The sequence below is a fragment of the Lutjanus erythropterus genome, chromosome 22 (genome assembly GCF_056507025.1).
Source record: "Lutjanus erythropterus isolate fLutEry1 chromosome 22, fLutEry1.hap2, whole genome shotgun sequence".
In the NCBI taxonomy this organism is placed as follows: domain Eukaryota; kingdom Metazoa; phylum Chordata; class Actinopteri; order Lutjaniformes; family Lutjanidae; genus Lutjanus; species Lutjanus erythropterus.
The window spans coordinates 29622374-29649873 of NC_139338.1; the positions used below are offsets into that span (position 1 = coordinate 29622374).

Here is a 27500-nt window from a genome sequence, read left to right on the forward strand (position 1 = left end):
GCTCGTCATCGACGATCGGCTCATCATCGATGATCGGCTCGTCATCAATGATCGGCTCGTCATCAAGCCTCTGCAGAAACCTGATAACAACCTGATCATGTGAATCGAATTGAACACTGCTCTAAAGTACAAATACTACACTGTAGTACTCTAAAGTAATACTTTACTGGACAACATCTGAGTAATGCTGTGATGGATGATATGTATAATTATTTTAAAGGATATTTTAGATATTTTGAGGGCTTACTTTTATTTTGAAGGCTAACTTTTATTTTGAAGGTTAATTGGTTATATTTGAGATTAACTGTTTGTTTTGAAGATTGTTCTATACAGGAAGTTCTACTGTTCTGTACAGACCAGAACCAACAGATACTGAAGGGACAGAATATACGTAGTTGTTTTATGTTAATATTTTGAGTGAACTGACCCTGATCCTCTGTCTGTCTCTCTGACCTGTCTGTCTGTCTCTGACCTGTCTGTCTCTGACCTGTCTGTCTCTCTGACCTGTCTGTCTGTCTCTCTGACCTGTTTGTCTGTCTCTCTGACCTGTCTGTCTCTCTGACCTGTCTGTCTGTCTCTGACCTGTCTGTCTCTGACCTGTCTGTCTCTCTGACCTGTCTGTCTGTCTCTGACCTGTCTGTCTCTCTGACCTGTCTGTCTATCTCTGACCTGTCTGTCTCTGACCTGTCTGTCTGTCTCTGACCTGTCTGTCTCTCTGACCTGTCTGTCTATCTCTGACCTGTCTGTCTCTGACCTGTCTGTCTCTCTGACCTGTCTGTCTCTGACCTGTCTGTCTCTCTGACCTGTCTGTCTGTCTCTGACCTGTCTGTCTGTCTCTGACCTGTCTGTCTCTCTGACCTGTCTGTCTGTCTCTGACCTGTCTGTCTCTCTGACCTGTCTGTCTCTGACCTGTCTGTCTCTCTGACCTGTCTGTCTCTGACCTGTCTGTCTCTCTGTAGGACTGGGTAAACTGGATAATCCAGCTCTGATGCAGCAGTGGTTCCAGTTGGTTCAGCAGAAGAACTCTCTGGTTCGATACGAGTCTGAACTCATGATCTTGTGAGTATCTGATCTCAGCAGCAGGTTCAGGTTTCTGTCAGGACCTGAATCAGGTCTGTGTTGATCCAGGTCTCAGGTCTCAGGTCTCGGGTCTGTGCTGTGTTTCAGTGCTCGGGAGTTGGAGCTGGAGGACCGACAGAGTCGCCTGCAGCAGGAGCTCAGAGAGAGGATGGCTGTGGACGGTAACTGAGACACTGATGGACACACAGACAGATACTTAGTGTCTCTGATTTAAATCATCGTTTAATATAAAGAGACATCAGAGAGGACAAACTGAGACCAGCAGGACGGCTGCAGGTCACCATCAGTCCCGCAGAGGCAGAAAGATTAATGGCATCATATTTAGAATAATATTTCTATGTGTAACGTTAGCTGACAGTCAGATCAACCCTGAGTCTGGATGTCCCGCCCATTTTCACTCTGTGCACCAATGACAGTTGAGCTAGCTTTGTACCCCACAGATCGACGTCCTCCGTTCCTGTTTCCTGTCATCAGATCAGCTCTGTGCTCGACTCGTCTGTGTTGAAAAGAAAAACATGTTTTGAAGATCGTTCAAACACGTCTTTGGACGACGACCTGAAAAAGAGACAGATACTTCAAATGTGACAAAATACCGTTCAAACGCGCTCGTGTTTACGAGATGAGCCCATTTGAACGCCCCCCTTCATGTCGCGTTCAGAAGGTACTTTTGAAATACAAATAGTCACGTGAGGGTAGCTAATGTTGGCAAACCGTCTGTCAAAAACATCAAAACCAAACATTTGGTAGCTGATGTTAAAAACACTAGCTAATTAGCTAGCTAATCTACATAAATTGTTAGCTAGCTAGTTATATGTGATTATGAATGTAAAAAAAACAAGTTAACTAGTTAGCTAATCTACACAATTCATTAACTAGCAAATCAATTAGCTGGCTAGTAGTTGCAAGATGTTTTGTTTTGATATTTACAAAAGGTTTGCTAGCGTTAGCTAACATCAGATATGACTGTATATGTGTGTGTGTGTGTGTGTATGTGTGTGTGTGTGTGTGTGTGTGTGTGTGTGTGTGTGTGTGTGTGTGTGTGTCTGTTTAAATCATCTTCAAAATGTGTTTTTCTTTTCAGCCCTGACGAGTTGAGCACAGAGCAGATTTGAGGACAGGAAACAGGAGAGGACAAAGTTGACCGTTGATCCACCAGGGACCAAACTTGCCAACTCTTACTGGGAAACAGACGAACAAGACAGTATTTTGATATTAGCTCGGTAGCATTTCATCTGTACAGGAAGTGAGCTACCATTAGCTAACATTAACCAGCTAAAACCACAATATAACAATATGCAGGTTGTTTGTTGACGTTAGTGTCTCTAAGCTAACATTAGCTTTGTTACACAGGAGTGAGTCCACAGACTGTTAGAGACAACAGACAGTGTCAGTTACGTTACAAACTGTTCACACACAGAGATTAAAACATGAAAACTAAACAATATTCAGACATATTGAACCTTTAATGACTTTGTTTTCAACATATAATTTATTCTATATGATGTGATGTGATATTAAAACAATTTAATATTTACTTCTGTGACTATTAACCCTTTGTGTCCTGGTCTGTCCTGTCTGTGTCCTGTCCTGTTCTCTGGTCTGTTCCGGTCTGTCCTGCTCCCTGGTCTGTCCTGGTCTGTCCTGTTCTCTGGTCTGTCCTGCTCCCTGGTCTGTCCTGGTCTGTCCTGTCTGTGTCCTGTCCTGCTCCCTGGTCTGTCCTGTCTGTGTCCTGTCCTGCTCCCTGGTCTGTTCCGGTCTGTCCTGGTCTGTCCTGCTCCCTGGTCTGTCCTGCTCCCTGGTCTGTCCCGGTCTGTCCTGTCTGTGTCCTGTCCTGCTCCCTGGTCTGTTCCGGTCTGTCCTGGTCTGTCCTGCTCCCTGGTCTGTTCCGGTCTGTCCTGCTCCCTGGTCTGTCCTGGTCTGTCCTGTTCTCTGGTCTGTCCTGCTCCCTGGTCTGTCCCGGTCTGTCCTGTCTGTGTCCTGTCCTGCTCCCTGGTCTGTTCCGGTCTGTCCTGGTCTGTCCTGCTCCCTGGTCTGTTCCGGTCTGTCCTGCTCCCTGGTCTGTCCTGGTCTGTCCTGTTCTCTGGTCTGTCCTGCTCCCTGGTCTGTCCCGGTCTGTCCTGTCTGTGTCCTGTCCTGCTCCCTGGTCTGTCCTGTCTGTGTCCTGTCCTGCTCCCTGGTCTGTTCCGGTCTGTCCTGGTCTGTCCCGGTCTGTCCTGCTCCCTGGTCTGTTCCGGTCTGTCCTGTTCTCTGGTCTGTCCTGCTCCCTGGTCTGTCCCGGTCTGTCCCTGTCTGTCCTGCTCCCTGGTCTGTCCTGTCTGTGTCCTGTCCTGGTCTGTCCTGTTCTCTGGTCTGTCCTGGTCTGTCCTGTTCTCTGGTCTGTCCTGGTCTGTCCCGCTCCCTGGTCTGTCCCGGTCTGTCCTGTTCTCTGGTCTGTCCTGTTCTGTCCTGTTCTCTGGTCTGTCCTGGTCTGTCCTGCTCCCTGGTCTGTCCTGGTCTGTCCTGTTCTCTGGTCTGTCCTGCTCCCTGGTCTGTTCCGGTCTGTCCTGGTCTGTCCTGTTCTCTGGTCTGTCCTGGTCTGTCCTGCTCCCTGGTCTGTCCCGGTCTGTCCTGTTCTCTGGTCTGTCCTGGTCTGTCCTGTTCTCTGGTCTGTCCTGGTCTGTCCCGCTCCCTGGTCTGTTCCGGTCTGTCCCGGTCTGTCCTGCTCCCTGGTCTGTTCCGGTCTGTCCCGGTCTGTCCTGCTCCCTGGTCTGTCCCGGTCTGTCCTGCTCCCTGGTCTGTCCCGGTCTGTCCTGTTCTCTGGTCTGTCCTGGTGCGATTGCAGACCACCTGAAAGAGGAGTGGGAGCTGATGGAGGAGCGTCTGATCCTAGAGGAGATGTTGGAGGTGGTGGAGCAGAGAGACTCTCTGGTGTCCCTGCTGGAGGAACAGAGACTTCAGGAGAGACAGGAGGACCAGGATCTGGAAGAGATCATGATGACCAGAGGACTTGGACTCAGCTGGACCTGAACTGGTCTCAACTGGTCTCCATTGATGTTGATATCAAACCATTGACACCAGTTACTGTGACTCCATGAGAACCAAAAGAACCCTTCAGCAGTTGCTCTGAGATGTGGACCCAAACTCTTCTTCTTCTTCTTCTTCTTCTTCTTCTTCTTCTTCTTCTTCTTCTTCTTCTTCTTCTTCAGGTCCTCCTGAAACAGTCAGTGCTGGATGATGTTGGACGATTTGGCTAACTATTCTTGCTAAATGCTAACATGCTACTTAGCCACAACCGTCCATCAGTGCATCTCATTTCCTGTCAGATAACAAGCTAACTAGCTTGATTGCTAATCGGCCAATAAATTAATTCCATATCTGCTGCATCTGTTTGCAGTTTGTATTCTGGATAATGAAACTACATCTTAGCTAATTATGTTAATGATGCTAATGGCCTGTGATTGGCCTCCACACCTAAGTGACAGCTGCCATGTGAACTCAAACACCTCACAGTCATAATAGAGCGTCTCTTCCTGTTTGTCCCCGTGGACACTTGTGGTATGACATCATGTCCTCCACAGTCCACTGTTATAAAAGAGATGTGTGTTAAACTGTAAACAAGCTGCCAAATGGGTTACAGACAGACAGTTAGCTGGTAGCTGGTAGTTAGCTAGTATCAGTCAGAGGTCTGCAGCCTTCGATGACCCAAATAAAATCTCCTGTAGCCCACCTGAGGGTCACGACCCAGTGTTTGGGAACGGCCAGTATATACAGTATATACAAATAATTCTACAGTATTCACTATTCATCAGCGTGTTGAAATGTAAACTGCTTTAAACTCGTCCAGTTTCTGCACAAATAACACAGATTAAGTGGTTAAATAAGTATTGATCAGGTGTGTGGAGGCTCCTCAGCACCCCCTGGTGGTTTATTGATAGTTTCACCTTCATGTTTGTTGAATTGTTGTGTTTTAAAGTTTATTAAAGTAAAACTGATATTTGTGCCAATAACTCATCAATCAGCTGCTGATCAGTTCTATCAAACTTCACCTGTCAGCCTTATCTCACCTGATCACCTGATCAATAACTGTTTATTAACCCTGCTGCTGGTTCAAGTCATGTGACCTGGTGGTTATTAATATAACTCTACTGCTCTGAACAATAAACAGCCTTCTGACTTTATATTATAATAAATCAATTATTGATTGATCAAAAATCAATACTGTGTGCTCTGTTTGAATGTGACATGTTCAATGACCTGATGATGATGATGATGATGATGATGATGATGACGATGATGATGATGATGAAGATGACAGAAAGGTCAATGACTACAGGAAGCGTCCATGGTGATGTCATCATAATCAGGTGAGTGAATCTGATTTGTCAGACTTACAGATTATTGATCAATCAGAGTGTTGTAGTTCTGATCACAGCTGGCAGGGGGAGCTGTTTGATCACTTTGAACACTTCTGTCACTGCCACATGTCATGATTGATTTTGTATTGATTTGTGATTGGTTGTATTTGGTTTGAAGAGTTACTATAGTTCAGTATTGAAGTGCAGTTTTGAGGTACTTTCTGTTACTTAATACTACATATTAGTCTGCATACTACTACACGTTGTACTTTTTACTCCTGACAGCTGGCTTTAATGATTGCTGTTTAAAAATGTCTTCACATTATGAATGAGCAGAGATCAATCCACGTATTGATTGTTGTTTGTCTGTGTTTTGTGATCAGATGCAGCAGCAGAGGAACAAACTGCAGCAGTGAGTCTCTCTTTTACTTCATATATCACAATATTAATATTGAGACTTACATTGAATAGTATAGAAAATCAATAAGCTAACTGGGTCGGAGTACTACCCTTAGATTTGTAACTGTATCCACAGTATCCAATATTTGTCACTTAACTGCTGTCATTGATCTTTTTACATAACAGGCAGATGTTGCAGGTGATGATGGAAACGTGTTCATCATCATTTTACCGTCAGACGTCCAAAACGAAAAGGTCGTCTTCACTTTTCCTATTGGGTTAAAAAGACGAGAGTTCGGTAGCAGCTTTCATGTTTTCTTAGAACTTTTTGGCAAAATATCTGTTGTACCCCTGTGTTTTATTTTTTTAATCAGTCTGAGAGGTCGACGGTATCAGTGATTGATTAGTGATCAGTCTGTCCTCCTCTCCTCCCTCACCTGTTCACTCTGCTGTGAGAAGCTCTGAAAGTTTCTCTCAGACAAACACAGACTCTCCTGTTTTACGTCTTTATACAGCTGTTTCATTTTATAAGACATCTGGTTGGTGATGATGTCATTAACCATCACGTTCGTTTGTGTTGTCATTAACAACAGTCTCCTCCACACGCAGCTTCACAGGAGGATCAATACGAAGGAAAAACATCCTGCTGAAGAAGAAAGTCAACAGACCAGATACAGACAGAGAATCACTGACCTCACTGTGTGACTGTACTGTGTGTGTCTGTACTGTGTGTGTGTGTACTGTGTGTGTGTGTCTGTACTGTGTGTGTGTGTACTGTGTGTGTGTGTCTGTACTGTGTGTGTGTGTGTGTGTCTGTACTGTGTGTGTGTGTCTGTACTGTGTGTGTGTGTACTGTGTGTGTGTGTCTGTACTGTGTGTGTGTGTGTGTGTCTGTACTGTGTGTGTGTGTACTGTGTGTGTGTGTACTGTGTGTGTGTGTCTGTACTGTGTGTGTGTGTACTGTGTGTGTGTGTCTGTACTGTGTGTGTGTGTCTGTACTGTACTGTGTGTGTCTGTACTGTGTGTGTCTGTACTGTGTGTGTGTGTACTGTGTGTGTGTGTCTGTACTGTGTGTGTGTGTCTGTACTGTGTGTGTGTCTGTACTGTACTGTATGTGTCTGTACTGTATGTGTCTGTACTGTGTGTGTCTGTACTGTGTGTGTGTGTACTGTGTGTGTGTGTCTGTACTGTACTGTATGTGTCTGTACTGTGTGTGTCTGTACTGTGTGTGTGTGTACTGTGTGTGTGTGTCTGTACTGTGTGTGTGTGTCTGTACTGTACTGTATGTGTCTGTACTGTGTGTGTCTGTACTGTGTGTGTGTATCTGTACTGTTTGTGTGTGTGTCTGTACTGTGTGTGTCTGTACTGTGTGTGTGTATCTGTACTGTTTGTGTGTGTGTCTGTACTGTGTGTGTGTCTGTGCTGTGTGTGTGTGTGTGTCTGTATTGTATTGTATGTGTCTGTACTGTGTGTGTGTGTGTGTGTCTGCACTGTGTGTGTGTGTGTGTGTGTGTGTGTATCTGTACTGTGTGTGTGTGTGTGTCTGTACTGTGTGTGTGTGTGTGTGTGTGTGTGTGTGTATCTGTACTGTGTGTATGTGTGTGTGTGTGTGTGTCTGTACTGTGTGTGTGTGTGTGTGTATCTGTATCTGTACTGTGTGTGTGTGTGTGTGTGTCTGTACTGTGTGTGTGTGTGTGTGTGTGTGTGTGTCTGTACTGTGTGTGTGTGTGTGTGTGTGTCTGTACTGTGTGTGTGTGTGTGTCTGTACTGTGTGTGTGTGTGTGTGTGTGTGTCTGTACTGTGTGTGTGTGTGTGTCTGTACTGTGTCTGTGTGTCTGTACTGTGTGTGTGTGTGTGTCTGTACTCTGTGTGTGTGTGTGTGTGTGTCTGTACTGTGTCTGTGTGTCTGTACTGTGTGTGTGTGTGTGTCTGTACTGTGTGTGTGTGTGTGTATCTGTACTGTGTGTGTGTGTGTGTGTGTATCTGTACTGTGTGTGTCTGTACTGTGTGTGTGTGTCTGTACTGTGTCTGTACTGTATGAATAATTGTGTTCTTTCTGATTTTGAACTAACTTCAGTTTTAAGTGAACATATTGATCTCGCCTACAGACATTGATTGATTTCTATCTGAGGACGTGGCAGAACGCAGTTGACACTTTATATTAAGACAATATTGGTCTTTAAACCGGATCTGCTCGAACCAGTTTGTCTCCTGACATGTGAGGACGTGGCAGGACGCCGCTCACACGCTCCTCCTCGCGCTTCGTCTCCTGCCGCTGCCATTGGTTCGCACATGGCCAACAGCCAATGACAAGCGAGTACGGTGACCCAGCCCTCTGACGTCATTAACCGAACACGAGCCCTTGCTGAAGTGGACCAATCCGACCGGCATAAGTGGTCCAGGCGGCAGCTGATTGGCTGTGACAGCGCGGAAACGTTTGTGTGAGGCAGGAGTGTGTGATGGTCTGCAGAGACAAGAGAAACACACCGACACGGTCAGACACCACAGAAGAAGACAAGACTCAGGTGAAGCAGCTGCTGCAGTCACTCACAGGTAAGAATAATCGATCTATCACATCGATCACTTCTGAGGATGAGCGGGTTTATCTTCATGGATCTGACTTTAATAATTATTATTTAATATTAAAATACGAGGAAATAAAACCGTTATTTAAACAGTTATGAGGGAATAATGACCAGATTAAAATCAATAAACGAAAGCTTTGATTAGTTTTGAACTTTCACCATCTTCTCAGAAAGTTCACGTCATCAGGCTGCAGGTAAACATTAATTTTATTGCTAATTAATCTGCTGATCTTTTCCTCCATTAAAGTCGAAGATGTTCAGTTTATTATCAGAGACGAAAGAAACCAGGAAATATTCACATTTAAGAAACTGAAAAAAAATAATCACTTAACCAAGTAGTTAATTAAATCAATAGTCAGTTTTTAATTGATGAATTATTGCAGCTCTGAAAGTCTCTATCATAAACACTGATGAGCTCTTATCACACAAATCAATATTTCATTATAGAAGAAGATATTAATCAACTCTGACCACAGATCAGTCGTCGTCTGGGTGACAGCAGGTATCAGGACGTACCTTTACAGATGTGACAGTTACCCATGATGCACCGCTCTTTTGTTAAATGTTTGGTGACGTTTGATCAACACTCAGCAAAACAGAAAATGTTGTGCAGATAATTTACAGCAAGATGTTAAATATGACAGTTTGACTGATCTGAGCACAGTTTGAAATGTGTGACATCGTCTTCAGAACATCTGTGTCGGTTTTTGTCACATTTAAAGGAACATTTATGAGATCCAGATGTTCCATGATTGATCCAGATGTTCCATGATTGATCCAGATGTTCCATGATTGATCCAGATGTTCCATGATGGAGGGACAGACGTCTCAACTGTCCTCAAGCTGCATAATCATATCACTTATTATAAGTTCATTAATGCTCTAATAAGCATTAGATTTGGTTCATGAATGTGTCTAACATTTATTGTTCATGAACTAATGAACATATAATATAATATAATATAATATAATATAATATAATATAATATAATGTATATTATGAAATTCACAGCTGGAGAAAAACATTTTTTTCAAATCTTTATTTTAGAGAAATTATTGTCCACAAACTGTGATTTGCTCCAACGTCCATATATTCTATATTATATTCATATTATATAAGTTGTACGTTAATAATGATTATTAGGCATTGATTTATTATAAAGTGTTACTAGATTCTCTGATTACTGGACATTTGAGGACGTCCTGCTGGAGTTTGGGAAATCAATATCAATGATTAATATTTTATCAATATTTATTAGACATTTTATTGACCAAACAACTAATTCATTAATGGAGAAAATGATCAACAGATTAATCAATGAAAACAATAATCATCACAGGGAAGAATTGAAAAAATAGGTTCAAAAATACGGAATTGTTTTTCAATCGACAAAACTGTTAGAGAATTAATTGATTTTTTTTTAATTTAAAAAAGTTTGTTTCTCCTTCAGCAGTTTGACGTTTCATTTTAACGTCTCTGTTGCAGACTTCCTGTCACGATGCTCCGCCCTTTGCTGATGTGTTTCGTTCTCTGCGTCGTCTCCGGCAGCAGCAAACCAACAGAGAAGAAGAGTCGAGTTCACGATCAGCCTCTGAGCCACGTCGAGCACGACGATGACAAAAACTACGACTACGACCACGAAGCTTTTCTCGGTGAAGACGAGGCCAAGACATTCGACCAGCTGCCACCAGATGAGAGCAAACGCAGGCTGGGGTCAGTTTAACCGTCCTGCAAACGCAGGCTGGGGTCAGTTTAACCGTCCTGCAAACGCAGGCTGGGGTCAGTTTAACCGTCCTGCAAACGCAGGCCGGGGTCAGTTTAACCGTCCCGCAAACGCAGGCTGGGGTCAGTTTAACCGTCCGCAAACGCAGGCCGGGGTCAGTTTAACCGTCCCGCAAACACAGGCTGGGGTCAGTTTAACCGTCCTGCAAACGCAGGCCGGGGTCAGTTTAACCGTCCCGCAAACGCAGGCTGGGGTCAGTTTAACCGTCCTGCAAACGCAGGCTGGGGTCAGTTTAACCGTCCTGCAAACGCAGGCCGGGGTCAGTTTAACCGTCCTGCAAACGCAGGCTGGGGTCAGTTTAACCGTCCTACAAACGCAGGCCGGGGTCAGATTAACCGTCCGCAAACGCAGGCTGGGGTCAGTTTAACCGTCCTGCAAACGCAGGCCGGGGTCAGTTTAACCGTCCTGCAAACGCAGGCTGGGGTCAGTTTAACCGTCCTACAAACGCAGGCTGGGGTCAGTTTAACCGTCCCGCAAACGCAGGCTGGGGTCAGTTTAACCGTCCTACAAACGCAGGCTGGGGTCAGTTTAACCGTCCTACAAACGCAGGCTGGGGTCAGTTTAACCGTCCTGCAAACTCAGGCTGGGGTCAGTTTAACCGTCCCGCAAACGCAGGCTGGGGTCAGTTTAACCGTCCGCAAACGCAGGCTGGGGTCAGTTTAACCGTCCCGCAAACGCAGGCTGGGGTCAGTTTAACCGTCCCGCAAACACAGGCTGGGGTCAGTTTAACCGTCCCGCAAACGCAGGCTGGGGTCAGTTTAACCGTCCCGCAAACACAGGCTGGGGTCAGTTTAACCGTCCTGCAAACACAGGCTGGGGTCAGTTTAACCGTCCTGCAAACACAGGCTGGGGTCAGTTTAACCGTCCTGCAAACACAGGCTGGGGTCAGTTTAACCGTCCTGCAAACACAGGCTGGGGTCAGTTTAACCGTCCTGCAAACACAGGCTGGGGTCAGTTTAACCGTCCGCAGTTCAGAGGAGACAAACACATTTGACAGGGTTTAAGTAAAGACACATGAAGAGAACTGTTCTCTAACACGACTGCAGGTAGAACTGTTCTCTAACACGACTGCAGGTAGAACTGTTCTCTAACACGACTGCAGGTAGAACTGTTCTCTAACACGACTGCAGGTAGAACTGTTCTCTAACACGACTGCAGGTAGAACTGTTCTCTAACACGACTGCAGGTAGAACTGTTCTCTAACACGACTGCAGGAGTGTCTTCCTCTTAACTGGAAACCTGCTGCTTCATGTTTCCTGGTTCCTTCCCAGTTTAAACCTCCTGAACTGGTTCTTCTGGTTCTTCTGGTTCTTGTGGTTCTTGTAGGTCTGGCTGTTTGAGTTAAACACAGAGTGACACGTTTGTTTAAGTTTATTTAAATTCTTCAGTTTGGATCATTTAGTGACACAATGATTCAACAGATTCTGATGTTTCTGTTGAAAAATCAACATGTTTATATGAACCAGTCATGGAGAACCAGTCATGGAGAACCAGTCATGGAGAACCAGTCATGGAGAACCAGTCATGGAGAACCAGTCATGGAGAACATATCTGCTCAGTTTTTAACATCTTGTTCTTGACTCCAAAAAGTTTGGACATTGTGTAAAACATAAATAAAAACAGAAAGCAGTGATTTCTAAAATCTTCTTCACCAACATTCATCAGAATCAGAACAAAGATCAGATATTTATTGATCAGACTGATCAATTTTAATGTTTGTAGTGAATCTGCAGTCATCGTGTTTCTCATCATCTTTTCTTCTGACACTCAGTCACTGTTCAAGTTTTAAAGGTCAATTCTGTCTCATTCTTTCTTGATATTCGTCTTCAGCTGATCAACAGTCCACAGTCTCTGTTGTCCTGTTTTGTCCTTCATGATGCACCACACATTTTCAATGGGAGACACGTCTGGACTGCAGGTCCAGGTCTGGACTGCAGGTCCAGGTCTGGACTGCAGGTCCAGGTCAGTCTAGGACCTGAACTCTTTTACTATGAAGACACGCTGTTGGAACACGTCCACAACGTGTCTCAGCATCGTCTCTCTGAAATAATCAGGGACGTCTCTAAAGAAGACGTCAGTGATGGCAGCATGTGTCTCTCTGAATCCGTCCAAACATCACAGCTGTCTGCTGAAGTCAGGGACAATCTGGACTTTCCTTTTTCTGAAAATGTTTCCACTTTGCTTCAGTCCATTTCAGACTCGGACTCATTAAGTAACAAAGTTTTCAAAAAACAACAAAGTTTATTAGTTTGAACATTAAATATCGTCTCTATTTTCAGCTGAAGACAGATTTATGTTTTATAGAAAGTCTCTCTTTTGGATTTGGGGTTGTAGATTGAACAGACGTCCTCCGAGGACCTGGACTGGAAGATTTTATGACCTTCCAGTGTTGACGTCCACAGGAGCGTCAGCTTCAATGTATCACACAAAAGTCTCTGTCCAACAACAATAAATATGTCAAGAAATGAGACGTCTGTTAGGGTTTGCTTTGCAGGGACAGACGGGGACAATCTGCAAACAAAAGGCTTTTATCTTAAAAAGACGAGACGAGGGAATCCTGGTGGTGAAGGCAAGTTTGGGACGTGACAGCTGGCGGAGACGATCAATAAATGTTTAGTATCAGTGAGGATTTATTTTCTATGAGGAAACGTTCGTCTGTAGGATTTTAGTTTTCATAAAGTATCTGTGTCTCTGCAGAATCATCGTGGATAAAATAGACAAGAACAACGACGGCTTCGTCTCCGAGGACGAGCTGAAAGTTTGGATCAAAGACGCTCAGAAGACACACGTTTACAACAGCGTGGAGCGTCAGTGGACAGACTTCGACCTCGACCACGACGGCCTGATCAGCTGGGACGAGTACAAGAACGTCACGTACGGCAGCTACCTGGGTAACCATGGAAACACTCCAACATTCATGATGCCGATTGATCTCCTTCATCAATACATCAGTGATGTCAATCACATCACAAGTCAAATTATAGTAAATATGATCAGTGTGGTTATTGATCCTCTGATCACTGTTGTTATTGATCCTCTGATCACTGCTGTTATTGATCCTCTGATCACTGTTGTTATTGATCCTCTGATCAGTGTGGTTATTGATCCTCTGATCACTGTTGTTATTGATCCACTGATCACTGTTGTTATTGATCCACTGATCACTGTTGTTATTGATCCCCTCCATCAGAGGACCCTCAGGGGGACACAGAGTATAACTACACTCACATGATGGCGAGGGACGAGAGACGTTTCCGTGTGGCGGACAGAAACGGAGACCTGATCGCAGACAAACCGGAGTTCACAGCGTTTCTTCATCCTGAAGAAGATGAACGCATGAAGGACATCGTGGTGCAGGTGAGTGTGATGTCACTGATGCTGTGTGATGTCACTGAAACCATGTGATGTCACTGACATCATGTGTTTCCTTGTCTCGCTATCACAGGAGACAATCGAGGACATTGACAAGAACGGAGACGGCCTGATCGACCTGCAGGAGTACATCGGTGAGATTCACCTTCATCATCGGTTTCTGTTTCATCCAATCAGGAGAGTCGAGACAAAACTGTATTTTGATTTTTAGTCTTCAGTGGTGCTCGAAAATATATTTTAAAGATCAAAATCTTTTCAAACGTCACATTCCAACTTTCTCCTGATTCCATATTTTTATTAAATGTAGACGTTGACTTTGAAGTCGACGTCTCGCGGCGGCGGCGTCGTGAGCAGACATTTTATTTTTTAAAGTGTCTCTTAATGTGAATCAAAATACACATTTTTAAACCATAATTCTTATTGATCTTTGATTTTTGAAAGAGCTACAGAGTCGACATGTTCTGGTCATCTGATAGAAATATTATTGAATGAATTTGTCTTAAAACAGAAAGTTTACCAGCGCGCTGATTATAAAAGCACGTTTCTGCTCAGCAGCTGTTTCTGTGACATTTAGAGGAATTTTCAAACATGTTTTCTGACACAGAAACAGTTTAGATACTAAAAACATTAAAACAAACAAAAACATTTCATAAATTACAAATATTCCAGTTACATAAATCCTCAAACAATACAGACTTTGAATTGGTGGAGTGTTGGTTTTATTTATTTATTTATTTATTTATTTATTTATTTATTTATTTACGTGATTTGTCCCAGTCCTCAACAATAAATGATATAAAAAATCTGTTTTTAAAATCAACACACATGCAGATGTTCCAGATATTTTATGGTGGTCGTCACGTTACTTTTATTGTTTTCAGTTTGTTTCTTTCTGTTGAAACCATCAATCATGTTTCATCTTCAGCCAATAGAAACGCTGCATGTCAACGTTCTCATTAACAACAGAGCTCTTCAATCAATCAGCTGTTCAGTGATCATAAAACATTTTAATCGTCTTGAAGTTCTGATCAAACATGATTAATATAATCTGAACAGCTGAGTGATGAAAATATAAAGTTTGTATAGAAACATTTTGTCTTTTTACAGACAAAATTAAAATGTCGTATTTTTTAAATGGAGTTTAATTAAACTGTTAGTTACTGGTTTGATTAATAATTTAATTTAATAGTTGAATTGATCACTGTTGGCGGCTGATCAGGTTGATTAACAGCTGATTGTTTATCTGTCACTGCTCAACGTACAGAACGCAGTGAAAAACTCATATTCATAACAGTTGATTAGAAACTGATTGATCAGCTTTATCGATCATGAATCATGGATCTATATTAGAGGAAGTGACACTTTGATCACATGACCACAACACAAACATGCTGTTCTGACATGTGACCTCACAGATTGTCTCTGAGGAAACATGGTATCAGCAGACTGTAGGTGAGTGTTTACAGGTGTGTTTAATGGCGTCTTCACCTGGTCTGCAGGTGACATGTACACACCAGAGGACGGCGAGGACGATCCAGAGTGGGTGGAGTCAGAACGTCAACAGTTTCACGAGTTCAGAGACAAAAACCACGATGGGAAGATGGACAAAGAAGAAACTCTGGACTGGATTCTCCCAGCAGATTATGACCACGCTGAAGCTGAAGCCAAACATCTGCTGCACGAGTCCGACGCCAACCAGGTGAGACTCACACCTGCTGCACCTGTTTCACACCTGGAGGCTGCATGATGTGGCTCAACACATCAAGGATATCTTAAGGTGATCAGGCTTCACTGAACCTGACAAAGCTGGTTATGAGCACGCTCAGTCAACACACGGTTCCCTGGTCTACACGTGAACAGCATCTGACCAATCACAGCACAGCAGGGACACGTCTGTTGACAGCAGGGTGACAGACAGGTGTTGACTGACAGCCTGGACCTTTTTGGTTACTGAGAAGATTCAGATCAGAGTTCAACATAAACAATAAAACTGAAACATGATGAAGTCCGTCTGTCCTATGATCAGCGTTACCATGGTGACACATTCATGACACTGAAAATCCTGGCTTTAGACTCAACCTCTGATCACCTGAAGAAATCCTGGATATGTTGAACGTGCTGCTCCTCTTTGTTCTTGTTTACCTGTGTAACACCTGTTTGTTTGTTTGTTTGTTTGTGTCTCATTTAGGATGGAAAACTGACCAAACAGGAAATCCTGGAGAAATACGATGTGTTTGTTGGCAGTCAGGTGACAGACTTCGGCGAGGCGTTACTTCTACACGATGAGTTCTAGAGACGCCGCAGAGAGAGAAAACATTAAAAAAAACTAATTTATTTTGTCAAACTACAGAAACATTCACAGGATGATCAGGTTGTTCTGTTGTTTCTCTCTCACAGTTTTTGTCTGTTTCTGATCACAGTCACACGTTCTGTGAAAAACTATTCAGAACTTTGATTTAATGAAACATTTTCTACGACTAAAACTTGTCTTCAGTGTGCAGACAGATGGTCAGTGACTTTTACTGTCTGTTTATAAAAAATAAAAAAGTTTAAACAAACTAAAGTTGAAATGCTGCTGTTTTATTTGACTTGTGGACCATAAATGGAGAAATATAAAATATAAGGACTGACGGGCTGAGCACGAAAAAATGTGCTGAAAATCAGTGAAATGACTTTTAAACTCTAAACATGTAAATTTGAGAGATTTGATCAAAGTGTTATTGAGTAAATCTGTAAAGTTTGAACTGTCTCAGCCTATGATGTTATTGAACTTATCACTTTGAACACTAGAGGGAGCCGCCATGTTGATCAGCCTCAGATTAAACATGGTGAAACAGAAAACATGAAGATTTTACAAATACAAATTTAATTTGTGCCTATGTACATCCAGGAAACTTAATAATAATAATAATAATAATAATAATAATAATAATAATAATAATAATAATGATAATAATAATAATAACTTTATTTATGTAACACAATTCATGCATAAAATGCAACACAAAGTGCTGAACAGAAGACGGAGAGAGAAAAGAAAACTGAAACATTCAAACAATAAAGAGAAAAAAAAAAATATATATAAAAATAAAATATGAAAGTTATAACTGTAATATAGGAGAAGGTGAAACCAGGTAAAACACTTCAGGAGAAATCAGTTTTAAAAAGATGTGTCTTAAGATTTTGTTTGAAAGTTTCAACAGACTCTCTGGCAGAGTGTTCCACAGTTTTGTTCCACAGTTTTGTTCCACAGTTTTGTTCCACAGTAAGCAAAGGCAGCCTCTCCGTGCCTTTTAGTTCTAACCTGTGGAACAATCAGGAGGTTAGAGGAACCTGGCAGGAACGTACATCGTGACCACGTCAGACAGAGAGGATGGGATGAGGCCATGCAGTGATTTAAAAACGATTCAGGTAACCAATGTGATGTTTGTAGGACTGGAGTAATGTGGGTTCTCTGTCTGGTCTTTGTCAGAACACGTGCTGCTGCGTTCTGCACAGGTTGTAACTGACCGATGTCTTTCTTCGACACAGTGGACAGAAGAACGTTACAGTGGTTCAGTCGACTGGAGATAAAAACATGTTAGTTTTTCTGTCTGTCAGCGAGAGAAACGTTCTGATCTTTGTAATGTTCCTCAGGTGACAGAATGATACTTTAGTTACATTTCTAATGTGGATCAATGAGAACACTGAGGTTCCTTTGTGTTCAGTGCAAACAGTTTCAGGTGGTCAGACACTTTCTTTCTTTCTTCTTTTGTTCCAATGACCAGGATTTCAGTTTTATCTTGATTTAACTGCAGGAAGTTCTGATTCATCCAGAGACTCGTATCAGACATGCAGTCAGATCACTGACAGAACTGCAGTTATTGGAGTTTTCTGAGATATAAATACCTGGGTGTCGTCTGCATGATCCTGGAAACTGATGCTGTGATTTGTAACGACGTTGGTAACATGTTAAAATGATCCTCAACAGTCAATCTCATTTTTAAAGTTTCATTTAAAACGGGCTGTAGTCCAGTTTACTCAGTGTAGAAAAATGACACAGACAGTCATTTAAACAAATCAACTCATTATATTTTATTGGATTTTTTGTTGCTTTCAATCTAAACAAAGATGTTCTACGTTCTCATGAACAATAAATAATTAGTGCTTGTATTTACATGAGATGCCTGTGTGTTAAATGTCCTTCACTTTGACTTTGTTCAGGACATTAAGACACTGTGGACACTGAAGATGTCTCTGTCTTAGAAGAAACTTCAGATGATTCATCCATTTTCTTCCCAAACACCGTCTCCATGATGCAGCCGTTAAACTGATGACAAGAAGAACAACGATCAGGATTTTATTAATAAAACTCAATTTAATGAGACCAAACGGGTCTGATGTCATCAAACCCTCTGAGGTCTGCGTACGTTTACTCGCTCACCTGTGTTTCAACTCGCTCACCTGTTTGTTCATGAAAGCATAGATCAGCGGGTTATAGACACACGAGCTCTTGGAGAAGAACGCTGGGATGGTGACGAGTCGATAATCTTTGTTTTCGTCTGATGAGTAAGCAAAGTAAAGAGCTGCGAGGGCATACGGACCGTAACAGGTGATGAAGGATCCCACCATGACGATAATCATCCTGGAAACCTCCTTCTCTGCCTTCTGGGTGGAGACGGACTCCGTTTGCTGGGCTGCCACCTGAACACAAGAAAGAGGGAAGACCTTAGACTTCTGCTTCAAACCGGGAGCGTAAACCAGGACCAGCTGCAGGGTTCGGACTCACGGCTCTCAGAGCGCCCAGCAGCTGGGAGTAGGAGAAGATGATGATGCTGAGTGGAGCGATGAAGCACGTCACCATCAGGAAGTTTGTGTAGCTGCTGCAGTTAAACTCCTCGTTATGAGTGTACCAGTCAGGTCCGCAGGAGCAGCCCAGACCCTCTGGGATGTACCTGAACACAACACACGATGGGTTCGGTGTATCTGAGCACAACATGGTGGGTTCACTGCACGCGTACGTACCTGCTCCAGCCAAAAAAAGGTGGGATGGCACAGCTGACGCCCATGAACCAGGTGAAGGCGACAGCAGCCAGAGCGTGGTTACTGCCGAATTTAAAAGCTCCAAATGGTTTGCAGATCACCAGGTATCTCTCAAAAGACAGGACTGCCAGAGACCAGGCCGTCACGAGTCCTGAAAACCACAGAAGAACCAAACATTAACATCTCTGGAAATTCTTCTTGAAGTAGTAAAAATACATTTCTGGAATCAAAGTTGGGTGTCTCATTAAAAATCTGCAAAATCTTCGTTAAAATAAACTTTAACTATTAGAAAACATGTTTACATGATGCCTTTATGTCCTTTTTATTTCATGTGTTGTTCCGTTGTTTTTGTGTTGTTATGTCTTTTGTCCCATCTGTCCTGTGTGATACACTCTGATCCACCGGTGAATCGTCTTTTCTGTGTCTCATTGTTCCGTCCATTTAGGTTGACATCAGTCTCGATGTTAGAAAGTGTCGTACAATGATACAAAACAAAAATAATCAATAATTCGCCTCAGAGTCTTTAAAACTAAAGTAACAAGCCTGTTTAGAAAATGTGAGGAGGAGAAAGTTCACATATTTATGTTCAAATACCAGAAAAACAAATACTTGAGTAAAGTACAGATACCTGAGAACTCTGCTGAAGTACAGTGATGAAGTGTTTGTACATACATGATGATAATAAGTCACTGTACATACAGTGTATAGATGTTATTGTGTACCTGCTATTGATCCCATGGCGGACTCCATGGCACACAAGGTGTGACCCAGGAAGAAGTAACCCTTCATGGTGGCAACAAACACCTGGCTGACGGAGAAGGTGACAAAGACGAAGCCTGCCACGGAGATGTTGACCAGGATGTAGTTGAGAGGGACACGAAGCTTCTTGTACTTGAACGTCACAAGCAGAACGATAAAGTTTAACGGAGTTCCAGCGAACAGGACGAGGCCCATGAAGGCGGTCTGCAGGTGGAAGGCCCACAGAGGGGCCAGGTAGTACTGGGGCCCCTCGAAGGGACTCACCTTAGAAATGTTCTCGTACAGGTGGAAGTGTTTCCCCATCGTGGCCTGAGCTTTCTACCACAGAGGAGGACTTTAGTCTCTTTATATACAAATCATAAACCACTTACTGAAGATTTACTGCCACCACGTCACATTTTAGGATTAAGATTTGAGCACATTTACCTTCTGAAGACGTTTTCAGCACGACACACTAATCTGGTTACTGAGTTTACAGGTCGGCCTGAAGCACAGATTCATGTCGGATCAAATAAATACCTATAAAAACACACAGTATTACAGAACTACAGAGTATTTTGGAATTAAAAGTTGTACTTTGTTTAATATGTAGAAAAGCTGCAGACAGAAACTGAAAAAGGAAAGAAATTAAAACCAAAACAGTTTAATTTAAAAACATGATATTTTAACATGAAATAAATGATAAATGAGTGAAACTTTTACTTCCTGCTCAAAGATCAGGACCCCTGGGACAAGCTGTAAATATATTTGATAATATATCTGTATCTATATATAAATACATTAGATATAAATATATCTAAATAACACAATCTCCCTTCTTTTTCCCTCTTCTTGTTTTAGTTATTTTTTTATTGCATAAGATACAGAAGGAGGAGGAGAAAGAAATACAATGATCAAAGATTTAGCATTTTTGTGGAAATGGAAATTAATGCATTTAATTGTCAACATTCTGGATAATTTTTGTTTAAACTCTTCTGCTGACAAATCTGTTTTACAAGATACAACTTCAGGTTATTAAACCCTGAAACAGACGGAGCTGCTGATTGGATGAGTGGATGGAAATTTGAGACACGACTTTAAAGGGCCATCATTTTATACAAACATACATTTTAAAAGAAAGATGATAATAACCGCACGTTTTTACACCTCTGTTATCATCGGGGTTAGTTTGAGATTTAACACATTTTTAAATTGTTTGACACAGAGACAGTTTAGACATTAAAAACATTAAAGTAAAGAAAAATAATACATTTTCATCAAACTACTGGAATTATGGTGTTGGTGTCTGTGGTAGGTAAAAATCATAATGTGATTTTAGCTGGGTTCTCCTGCATCAGGAGAACATGTGGAACATTTGTGGCTCCTGTAGTTTGGACATCACTGTGATTTCTGTTTGTTCTCTATGATGTCACCAATAAAAAATGACTTTATATGTTTGAGTTTAACTAAACTAAATATTAAATATTAAAGTTCTGGAAATTTCTCAGAGTTTAATCCACCGACCCTTTAAAACAGTGTTTCTGTCTCTGGTCCTCAGAGACAAACTGTCCTGCATGTCTCTGCTCCGACACACCTGGTTCACATCATCAGGTTCCTGCAGAGACTCGATGACGAGTCGATCATTGATGACGAGTTGATCGTTGATGACGAGTTGATCGTTGATGACGAGTCGATCATTGATGACGAGCCGATCAGTGATGACGAGCCGATCGTTGATGACGAGCCGATCGTTGATGACAAGCCGATCAGTGATGACGAGTTGATCATTGATGACGAGCCGATCATTGATGACGAGCCGATCAGTGATGACGAGCCGATCGTTGATGACGAGCCGATCATTGATGACGAGCCGATCATTGATGACGAGCCGATCATTGATGACGAGCTGATCATGTGAATCAGGTGTGTTGGAGCAGAAACATCTCAAACATGCGGGACAGCGTCCTCTGAGGACCAGGGACAGAAACACTGTGTTAACATGAGGGACTGTAGGTTAAACAGTTTAACCTTTAAACAACTCAATTTAAACCTTTAATTAACAGCTCATTAAAGAATTAAACAATCATTCACTCGTTAATTACAGACAGATCAATAGACAGACAGTTGACCTTTGTGTGAATTAAATGTTTTTTTCTTCTCTTCACCAGATGTTTCGTCGTCTGATCTTTATGTTTTGATGATTTTATTCAAACAGTTTGGACGATGATGAAAATCTGATCATGTGGGCAGGAAAAGAGAAAAACGAGGTGGAACATTGGAACCATATCTTCACGTACTTAAACAGAACAGCAGCTGAAGAAGACGAGACGTGAATATATGAGATCTATAAAGTTTTATCACACAGCTTTGTTAAATGCTAGATTCTGATTGGTCGGTTGTTGTGAGGAACATAGCGTTGCTATGGATGCATCATAGACTGGAGGAGCAATAAGATCATTTTTAAATCCATGAAGTCATTTTAAAATGAATATTTCGTGTCAGGCTGGGTTAGGGTCTGTGAGCAGCAGCTGGTCTTCAGAATAAACTCCTCTAAGACGCTGTGAGTTTTCAGTTTTAATCCGGATGTTTCAGATTTACCTGAGCAGGTCAGCGTCTCCTCAATCCTCCAAATCCTCCAAACATGGTCACAAAATCAGATTAGGGACCCCACAACTCCCACTAAACTGCTCTAAACTGCTCTAAACTGCTCTAAACTGCTCTAAACTGGTCTAAACTGGTCTGAAATGATGAGGGCTTAATCCGAGGAGGACGAGGATGAAGACACAAAGCTCTGGCTGTTTTTTAAAACCCTCCACTCCTCCGTCGCTCCATCACTTCATCTCCTGGACGGTCAGAAGATCCTCTGACTGTTACAATCCATCGTTTCATCTCTTCACCTTCAAACCTTCAGCAGCTGAATAATCAAATCTACAAATTAAAGGTTTGTTTCGTCATTTATTTGCAGTATTTGTGTTAACACAACTTCGTTTTTGTTTCATTTTGAATTTATGATAAACTTCTCTGCACTGTAAAACAAAAACAGTTGAGAAACTTCATTCTTTCAAGACAACCGTCTTCACTCTTAACTTTTGAAATAAACTAAAAACAGTTTTGCTGACCAGGAAATCTTTTGTTGAGATAAAAACAAATTCTGTATTTCAACATAATTATTCACTTTAAACAGTTTAATAATTTCACATTTTCAACTAGAACCTTTTAATTTTCAGTTACCAGAACATTAACAGAACGGGTTCACAGCTGACTGTGGACGAGTCCGGTTCTAAAACTCAAAGATTCAAGTTGATCTAAAGAAGAAAATTAATAATCTGAACTAAAGATTTCAGGTCGTCAAAACCACATTTAAAGAGCTTTAAACTCAAGACTTTACTGAAAACTGTTCTGAGGTTCCTCAGGTTTATTTCCAACAGAGTGATCGGTGAGAAGACAGCGGTGATGTTTGATGGTTCTGATATTAAAGCAATAATGATCGATTGATCCTGATCATACGGTTGATCTTCAGGACAGGGGTTGTATCATAACCAGGCTGTGAGTGTGATGAATCATGGGTATGATACGACCTCAGTCTGAAGGTCTCAAACTCCACACACTCAGCTCACTGGTTTTTCAAAATAAAACTTTTCTTTCAGGAGATTCATCAGTTTTATATTATATTATATTATATTATATTATATGTGGACAGTAAATGTGTGTTATGACTTGTTGATGTTTCAGGTGAGTATGGAGGACCCAAATTGCCAAAATAAAAAATGAAGAACTAATATCCAATAAATAAATCTGTATGCCATTAAATGCACTAAAATGTAATTTAAAAATAAATTTAGGCATTAATTAACTTCATGTGATAAAATTAAATTGCCATTTTATTTATGAATTTATTTATTTTAAATACATATAGAGATGTTGTCCATGTAAATTTCCCAGTCGACCTGTGATGTCACGCTGATGTCAATCAACCGACAGGTGTAATATTGATCCTGTGATGTCACGCTGATGTCAATCAACCGACAGGTGTAATATTGATCCTGTGATGCATGATCCGATTTGCATAATAAAACAAAAATAAAGAAAGATAAGAAAGAGAAAGATATAAATAAATAAGTTTGGAAAAATAAATGTAATGGGAAATAATGCAGAGATAAATAAATAGAAAATTAAATGGCAAAGTAAATAAATAGGTGAATTAATACAAATAAATTAATTAAAACAGAATTATCAATTTATGTCACATTTTATACATTAATTAAAGACCACATTTATTTATTTTTATTTTTAAGTTATATTTTTGGGCTTTATTTGATAGAAGAGCTGAAGAGAGACAGAGGATGAGGACAGACAGCTTCCACACATGGGACGGACGCCAGAACACATTGATTTTTAATATTGTCCAGTGGCATATTCATTTATTTTTTGAGTAATCAAGTTGTTTATTAACATATTTTTGATCCATGCAGGTGTTCACAGGTGGACAGTTAAAGGACCATCATGCACCTGTGAGATTTGTTTGTACGTGACATTAAATACATAAAAACTGTACAGATAATAAATATGCTTTTATTTAAAGATTGTTTCAGGTTAAATTTGATGAAAAATACTTTTTTATTTCAGTGTGTTTGTCTGTTTGTCCTGATTTCTTCTGTCAAATTCCACTCAGAAAAATGACCCGAGGACATTACTGCAGCCAGAGGGGGAAAGTAACTAAGTACATTTACACAAGTACTGTTACTGTCAAATTTAATGTACTTAACTTGAATATTTACGTTTTATGTAACTTTCTCCTTCGACTCCATGACATCAGATTAAATATTTTTATTATTTATTATTATCGGTAGTTCAGATTTACTACCCAGTGAAAAGCGTGTATCTCCAGATGTGTTTATGTTGAATGTCTGTGATAAACTGAAGGGTGAAATGTTCCTTTGTGTTCTTCAGATAAATAAACTTTAAATTATGTCTGTCATCAGCTGTGAAATGAAAACAGGCTTTGAATAAACAAATCACACTGAATGTTTTTAATGGAACTCTGTATAAACAAATGAAAATGTATGTGACAATGTGTTTGGATGGTGTTCTGTATAAAAAGAATAAACTAAATGTTTTTTTATTAACTGAGTTTTGTTTAAACAGAATAAACTGTTTTTTTTAACGGAGTTCTGGGTGGTGCAGTCGGGGCGGAACGAATGTTCCTCTCTGTGTTTCCAGTCGGGACTGGGTCGTGGTTGCACGCGGGCAACCTGTGAGATGGCGGTCGACACACAGACCGTTTAGGACTGATCCAGATCCGACGTGCTGCTGAACTTTCTGCCTTATCCGAGTCCTGATCCAGCGTCGATCTTGAGCCATGGAGGGGGGCAAGCCGAGCCTTGCCATGGTCTACCAGGCCGTCCAGGCCCTGTACCACGACCCGGACCCGGCCGGGAAGGAGCGAGCCTCCGTGTGGCTCGGAGAGCTCCAGAGATCGGTGAGAAAATGGGAGAGGCCGGAGTCACCGGGGACCGGAGCGGGGACAGGAGCGGGAACAGGAGAGTCTGTGGCGGGTTCATGTGGTCTAACTGGACCCGGTCTAACATGGAACTGGTTTAATCGGGACAGGCGAGCCGAACTGCGCAGTCTCAGAGGAGCTGCCGCTAGCATCACAGCTAAGCTAAGAGCAGCTAACCAAATGAATGGATGGAAACACAGTGTTAGCTGCATGTTAGCTTCATTAGCTGCATGTTGTCAGTGACCACAACACCGAGGTTTGAATTAAATCACACTGAAAGTCCTAATCTGTTTAATTCACGTGGAGGTTCTGGGTGTTTCAGTCTCAAAGGAGTTAAACAGGCCCGGTTAGCGTCTGTTAGCAAGCTAGCATGGTTGTCAGTGAATAACAAACATTGAGTTTAGGGTTCAATGATGTTTACAATCTAAAATATTGTGTTTTCTGGTGGAGGTTCTGTGTGGGCCAGTCTCAGAGTAGTTCTGTAGGCCCAGTCTGCTGCACACAGCTAGCCCTGTTAGCATTTTAGCATGCATAGGCTAACTGCTACAGTAAACTTCAGTGTGTGACTTCATGGAACTGTAGTCACGCAGTTAAAGTTAGTGACTGCAGACTCATGTCTTGCTGTGGTTAATGGACATGGGCGCTTTCAACCAAACTCCATTCAAAAAGTTCACATTTTTAATTCTCCACGGTTCCAGATGATCGCAGAGAGTCTGCTGGACTGTGGTCCTGTCAGTTTGACATGTCGGTGGTTCAGACATATTTTCAGTGAATGAAGGATGACGGTCAGACAGGTGTGCTGATCTACCTGACCTGAGTCTGATCGTGGTATTGTGGGGCACAGACCAGGGCCAGGACTGGGGTTCACTTGTCTGATCAGAGATCTTATATGAATCAGAGTCGCTTCATCAGGTGTGTAGACTGACGCCTGTTACCTGCTGTGGTTGTTGTCTGATGAATCTGGTTTTGGTCCTGATGGGACTCTAACAGCTGATGGATCCACATAAACAGGTGCTGACGGGACAGACAGAGTGTATTGTACCTGAACAGGTAACTGTTATCACACAGGTAACCACTCACACACTGGTGTGTTACTAAACAGGGCTGCACAGTGTAGTGAAACAGAAATTGCAATATATGTTGTGATTAGTGGGATTGATTGTTTTGGCATCATAAGTTTCATTTTCGCTGACAAAAAAAACTATTAAAACCATGATGACGTGACAGTTGTTGGGGTCTGAATGTACGTTTGTGTGCTCCACATATTTGGATTTATTTTTCAGTGACAAGGTTGTGACAGGATTAATAAATTGATTAATAATGGTAATTTAGATGATATTTTTAAAGAAGAAATATAAAATGTAAATGACAGCTATCAGGACATAAAACCAATGATCATACTGTCATTGAAATGAACTGATGGTTAAAGAAGAAACAGCTTTGTGTGTGATTGATGATCGGCCAGAGTAAAAAGCTGCTCAGGTGTAACCACGAGCTCTGACATCACTTCCTGTCCCTGTGCAGATGTATGCATGGGAGATCTCAGACCAGCTGCTGCAGCTCAAACAGGACGTGGAGTCGTGTTACTTTGCTGCTCAGACCATGAAGATGAAGATTCAGACCTCCTTCTATGAGCTGCCGCCTGAGACCCACAATGCACTGCGAGACTCCCTGCTGACTCACATCCAGAACCTCAAAGACCTGTCCCCCATCATCGTCACACAGGTACATTACTGATAACTGAATGTGTCAACAATCAAAATGAATTCATCATTAATAAAATACAAAATACATTTTTTGTTCTTTTTTCAATTCAAGATTTTTTTCAGTGAAACATTAATTAATGAAGCACAAACAGAATCATTAAAAACGAAGCTCTCTGCGCCACACGGTAAAAATCTGATCGCTCATATAGTTGGAGGTAATGATTAATTTTACATCACAATCTTCATTTTTCACAAAAAAAGATTTTTAGTCTCTGCAGCTCTACAGGACTTCATTATTATCATGTTTTGCACCTGGTCATATTGATATTTTGATGATGATGTGATTAATTGTGCCGTCTGAGGCTCCACCAATCAAAACATGTCAGTTACCAAACAAAACGGCTCCAAAGAAATTATTGTTAAAATCTCACATTTCAGTGTTTTTATTTTCAGTACAGAGAGATGCAGTCTGCACTGATTACAGCCTGCATCGTGTAAATATGTGAATATTTTTATCTTGTAAATATCTGAAACTGTCCTGATCTGTGGGTTGTGGTGGCGTCGTATGGCGTCAGAGCAGCGCCATGAAAAAAAAAAAAACATCTGTGAAAGAATAACAAATGTGGAAATATAAGTAGTAAGTTTTATCCAGTAAATATTTCAATATTTAGTTTGTAGATTTTATTATGTGATGTCTCTGTAAAGATTTCTTCTTCTTTTCCTTATACTTTGTTCTGCTTTGATTGTAAAATGGTTTTCACCAACGTTACTGAGGCGTTTCTGTCGTAACATCACAGCGATGTTTGTCAACCTGAAGAATGTCGACAGCGGCAGAACGTTCTTACATTAACACACAACAGGAAGCAGAATAGAGACGCTCTGACTGTTTCTGATCAATAAAATCACATCGACAGCTGTGACAAGTTAAAGAAACTCTGTGAACTCTGAACTTCTGTTTTTCTGTCAGAGAGAGAAATAAA

General features: G+C 41.6%; 4 protein-coding genes across 5 annotated transcripts in view; 3 read left to right on the forward strand and 1 right to left on the reverse strand.

Annotated features, from left to right (window-relative positions):
- Window positions 1–4194, forward strand: part of mical3b (microtubule associated monooxygenase, calponin and LIM domain containing 3b) — a 35751-nt gene extending 31557 nt beyond the window's left edge. The window contains exons 31-33 of the mRNA XM_084710762.1: window positions 960–1059; window positions 1168–1241; window positions 3902–4194. Of these exons, the coding sequence (XP_084566888.1) occupies window positions 960–1059; window positions 1168–1241; window positions 3902–4086 (359 nt within the window). The 3' untranslated portion in view covers window positions 4087–4194. The remainder of the gene's footprint in view (window positions 1–959; window positions 1060–1167; window positions 1242–3901) is intronic.
- A 5692-nt stretch (window positions 4195–9886) lies between these two features.
- Window positions 9887–15880, forward strand: calua (calumenin a). The gene is made up of 6 exons (XM_084711523.1): window positions 9887–10116; window positions 12863–13073; window positions 13373–13539; window positions 13628–13688; window positions 15054–15253; window positions 15743–15880. Exons 1-6 carry the CDS (start codon window positions 9898–9900, stop codon window positions 15845–15847), a joined length of 963 nt encoding a protein of 320 aa, XP_084567649.1. The 5' UTR covers window positions 9887–9897; the 3' UTR covers window positions 15848–15880.
- Window positions 15881–17603: 1723 nt separating this feature from the next.
- On the reverse strand, window positions 17604–19682 carry opn1sw1 (opsin 1 (cone pigments), short-wave-sensitive 1). The gene is made up of 5 exons (XM_084711022.1): window positions 19299–19682; window positions 18559–18727; window positions 18323–18488; window positions 17998–18237; window positions 17604–17863 (listed from the first exon to the last, which is right to left on the reverse strand). The coding sequence occupies exons 1-5, from the start codon at window positions 19636–19638 to the stop codon at window positions 17762–17764; spliced, it is 1017 nt and encodes a 338-aa protein (XP_084567148.1). The 5' UTR covers window positions 19639–19682; the 3' UTR covers window positions 17604–17761.
- Window positions 19683–24517: 4835 nt separating this feature from the next.
- tnpo3 (transportin 3) overlaps window positions 24518–27500 on the forward strand; it is an 18453-nt gene continuing 15470 nt past the window's right edge. Inside the window, exons 1-2 of one of the 2 annotated variants that reach the window (XM_084711019.1) lie at window positions 24518–24793; window positions 26339–26539. In XM_084711019.1, coding sequence (XP_084567145.1) covers window positions 24674–24793; window positions 26339–26539 — 321 coding nt within the window. In that variant the 5' untranslated portion in view covers window positions 24518–24673. The remainder of the gene's footprint in view (window positions 24794–26338; window positions 26540–27500) is intronic. The other variant, XM_084711020.1, reaches the window with a different exon arrangement.

Bases quoted from the DNA above. Each gene is read 5' to 3' on its own strand.
- calua (XM_084711523.1), top strand. From the start codon at position 9,898: ATGCTCCGCCCTTTGCTGATGTGTTTCGTTCTCTGCGTCGTCTCCGGC. The intron at 13,540-13,627 runs GTGAGTGTGATG...TCGCTATCACAG, and splicing joins TGAAGGACATCGTGGTGCAG to GAGACAATCGAGGACATTGA. The intron at 13,689-15,053 runs GTGAGATTCACC...CCTGGTCTGCAG, and splicing joins CGACCTGCAGGAGTACATCG to GTGACATGTACACACCAGAG.
- opn1sw1 (XM_084711022.1), bottom strand. From the start codon at position 19,638: ATGGGGAAACACTTCCACCTGTACGAGAACATTTCTAAGGTGAGTCCC. The intron at 18,238-18,322 runs GTGAGTCCGAAC...TCTTGTGTTCAG, and splicing joins TGCTGGGCGCTCTGAGAGCC to GTGGCAGCCCAGCAAACGGA. The intron at 17,864-17,997 runs GTGAGCGAGTTG...TCTTGTCATCAG, and splicing joins ATGCTTTCATGAACAAACAG to TTTAACGGCTGCATCATGGA.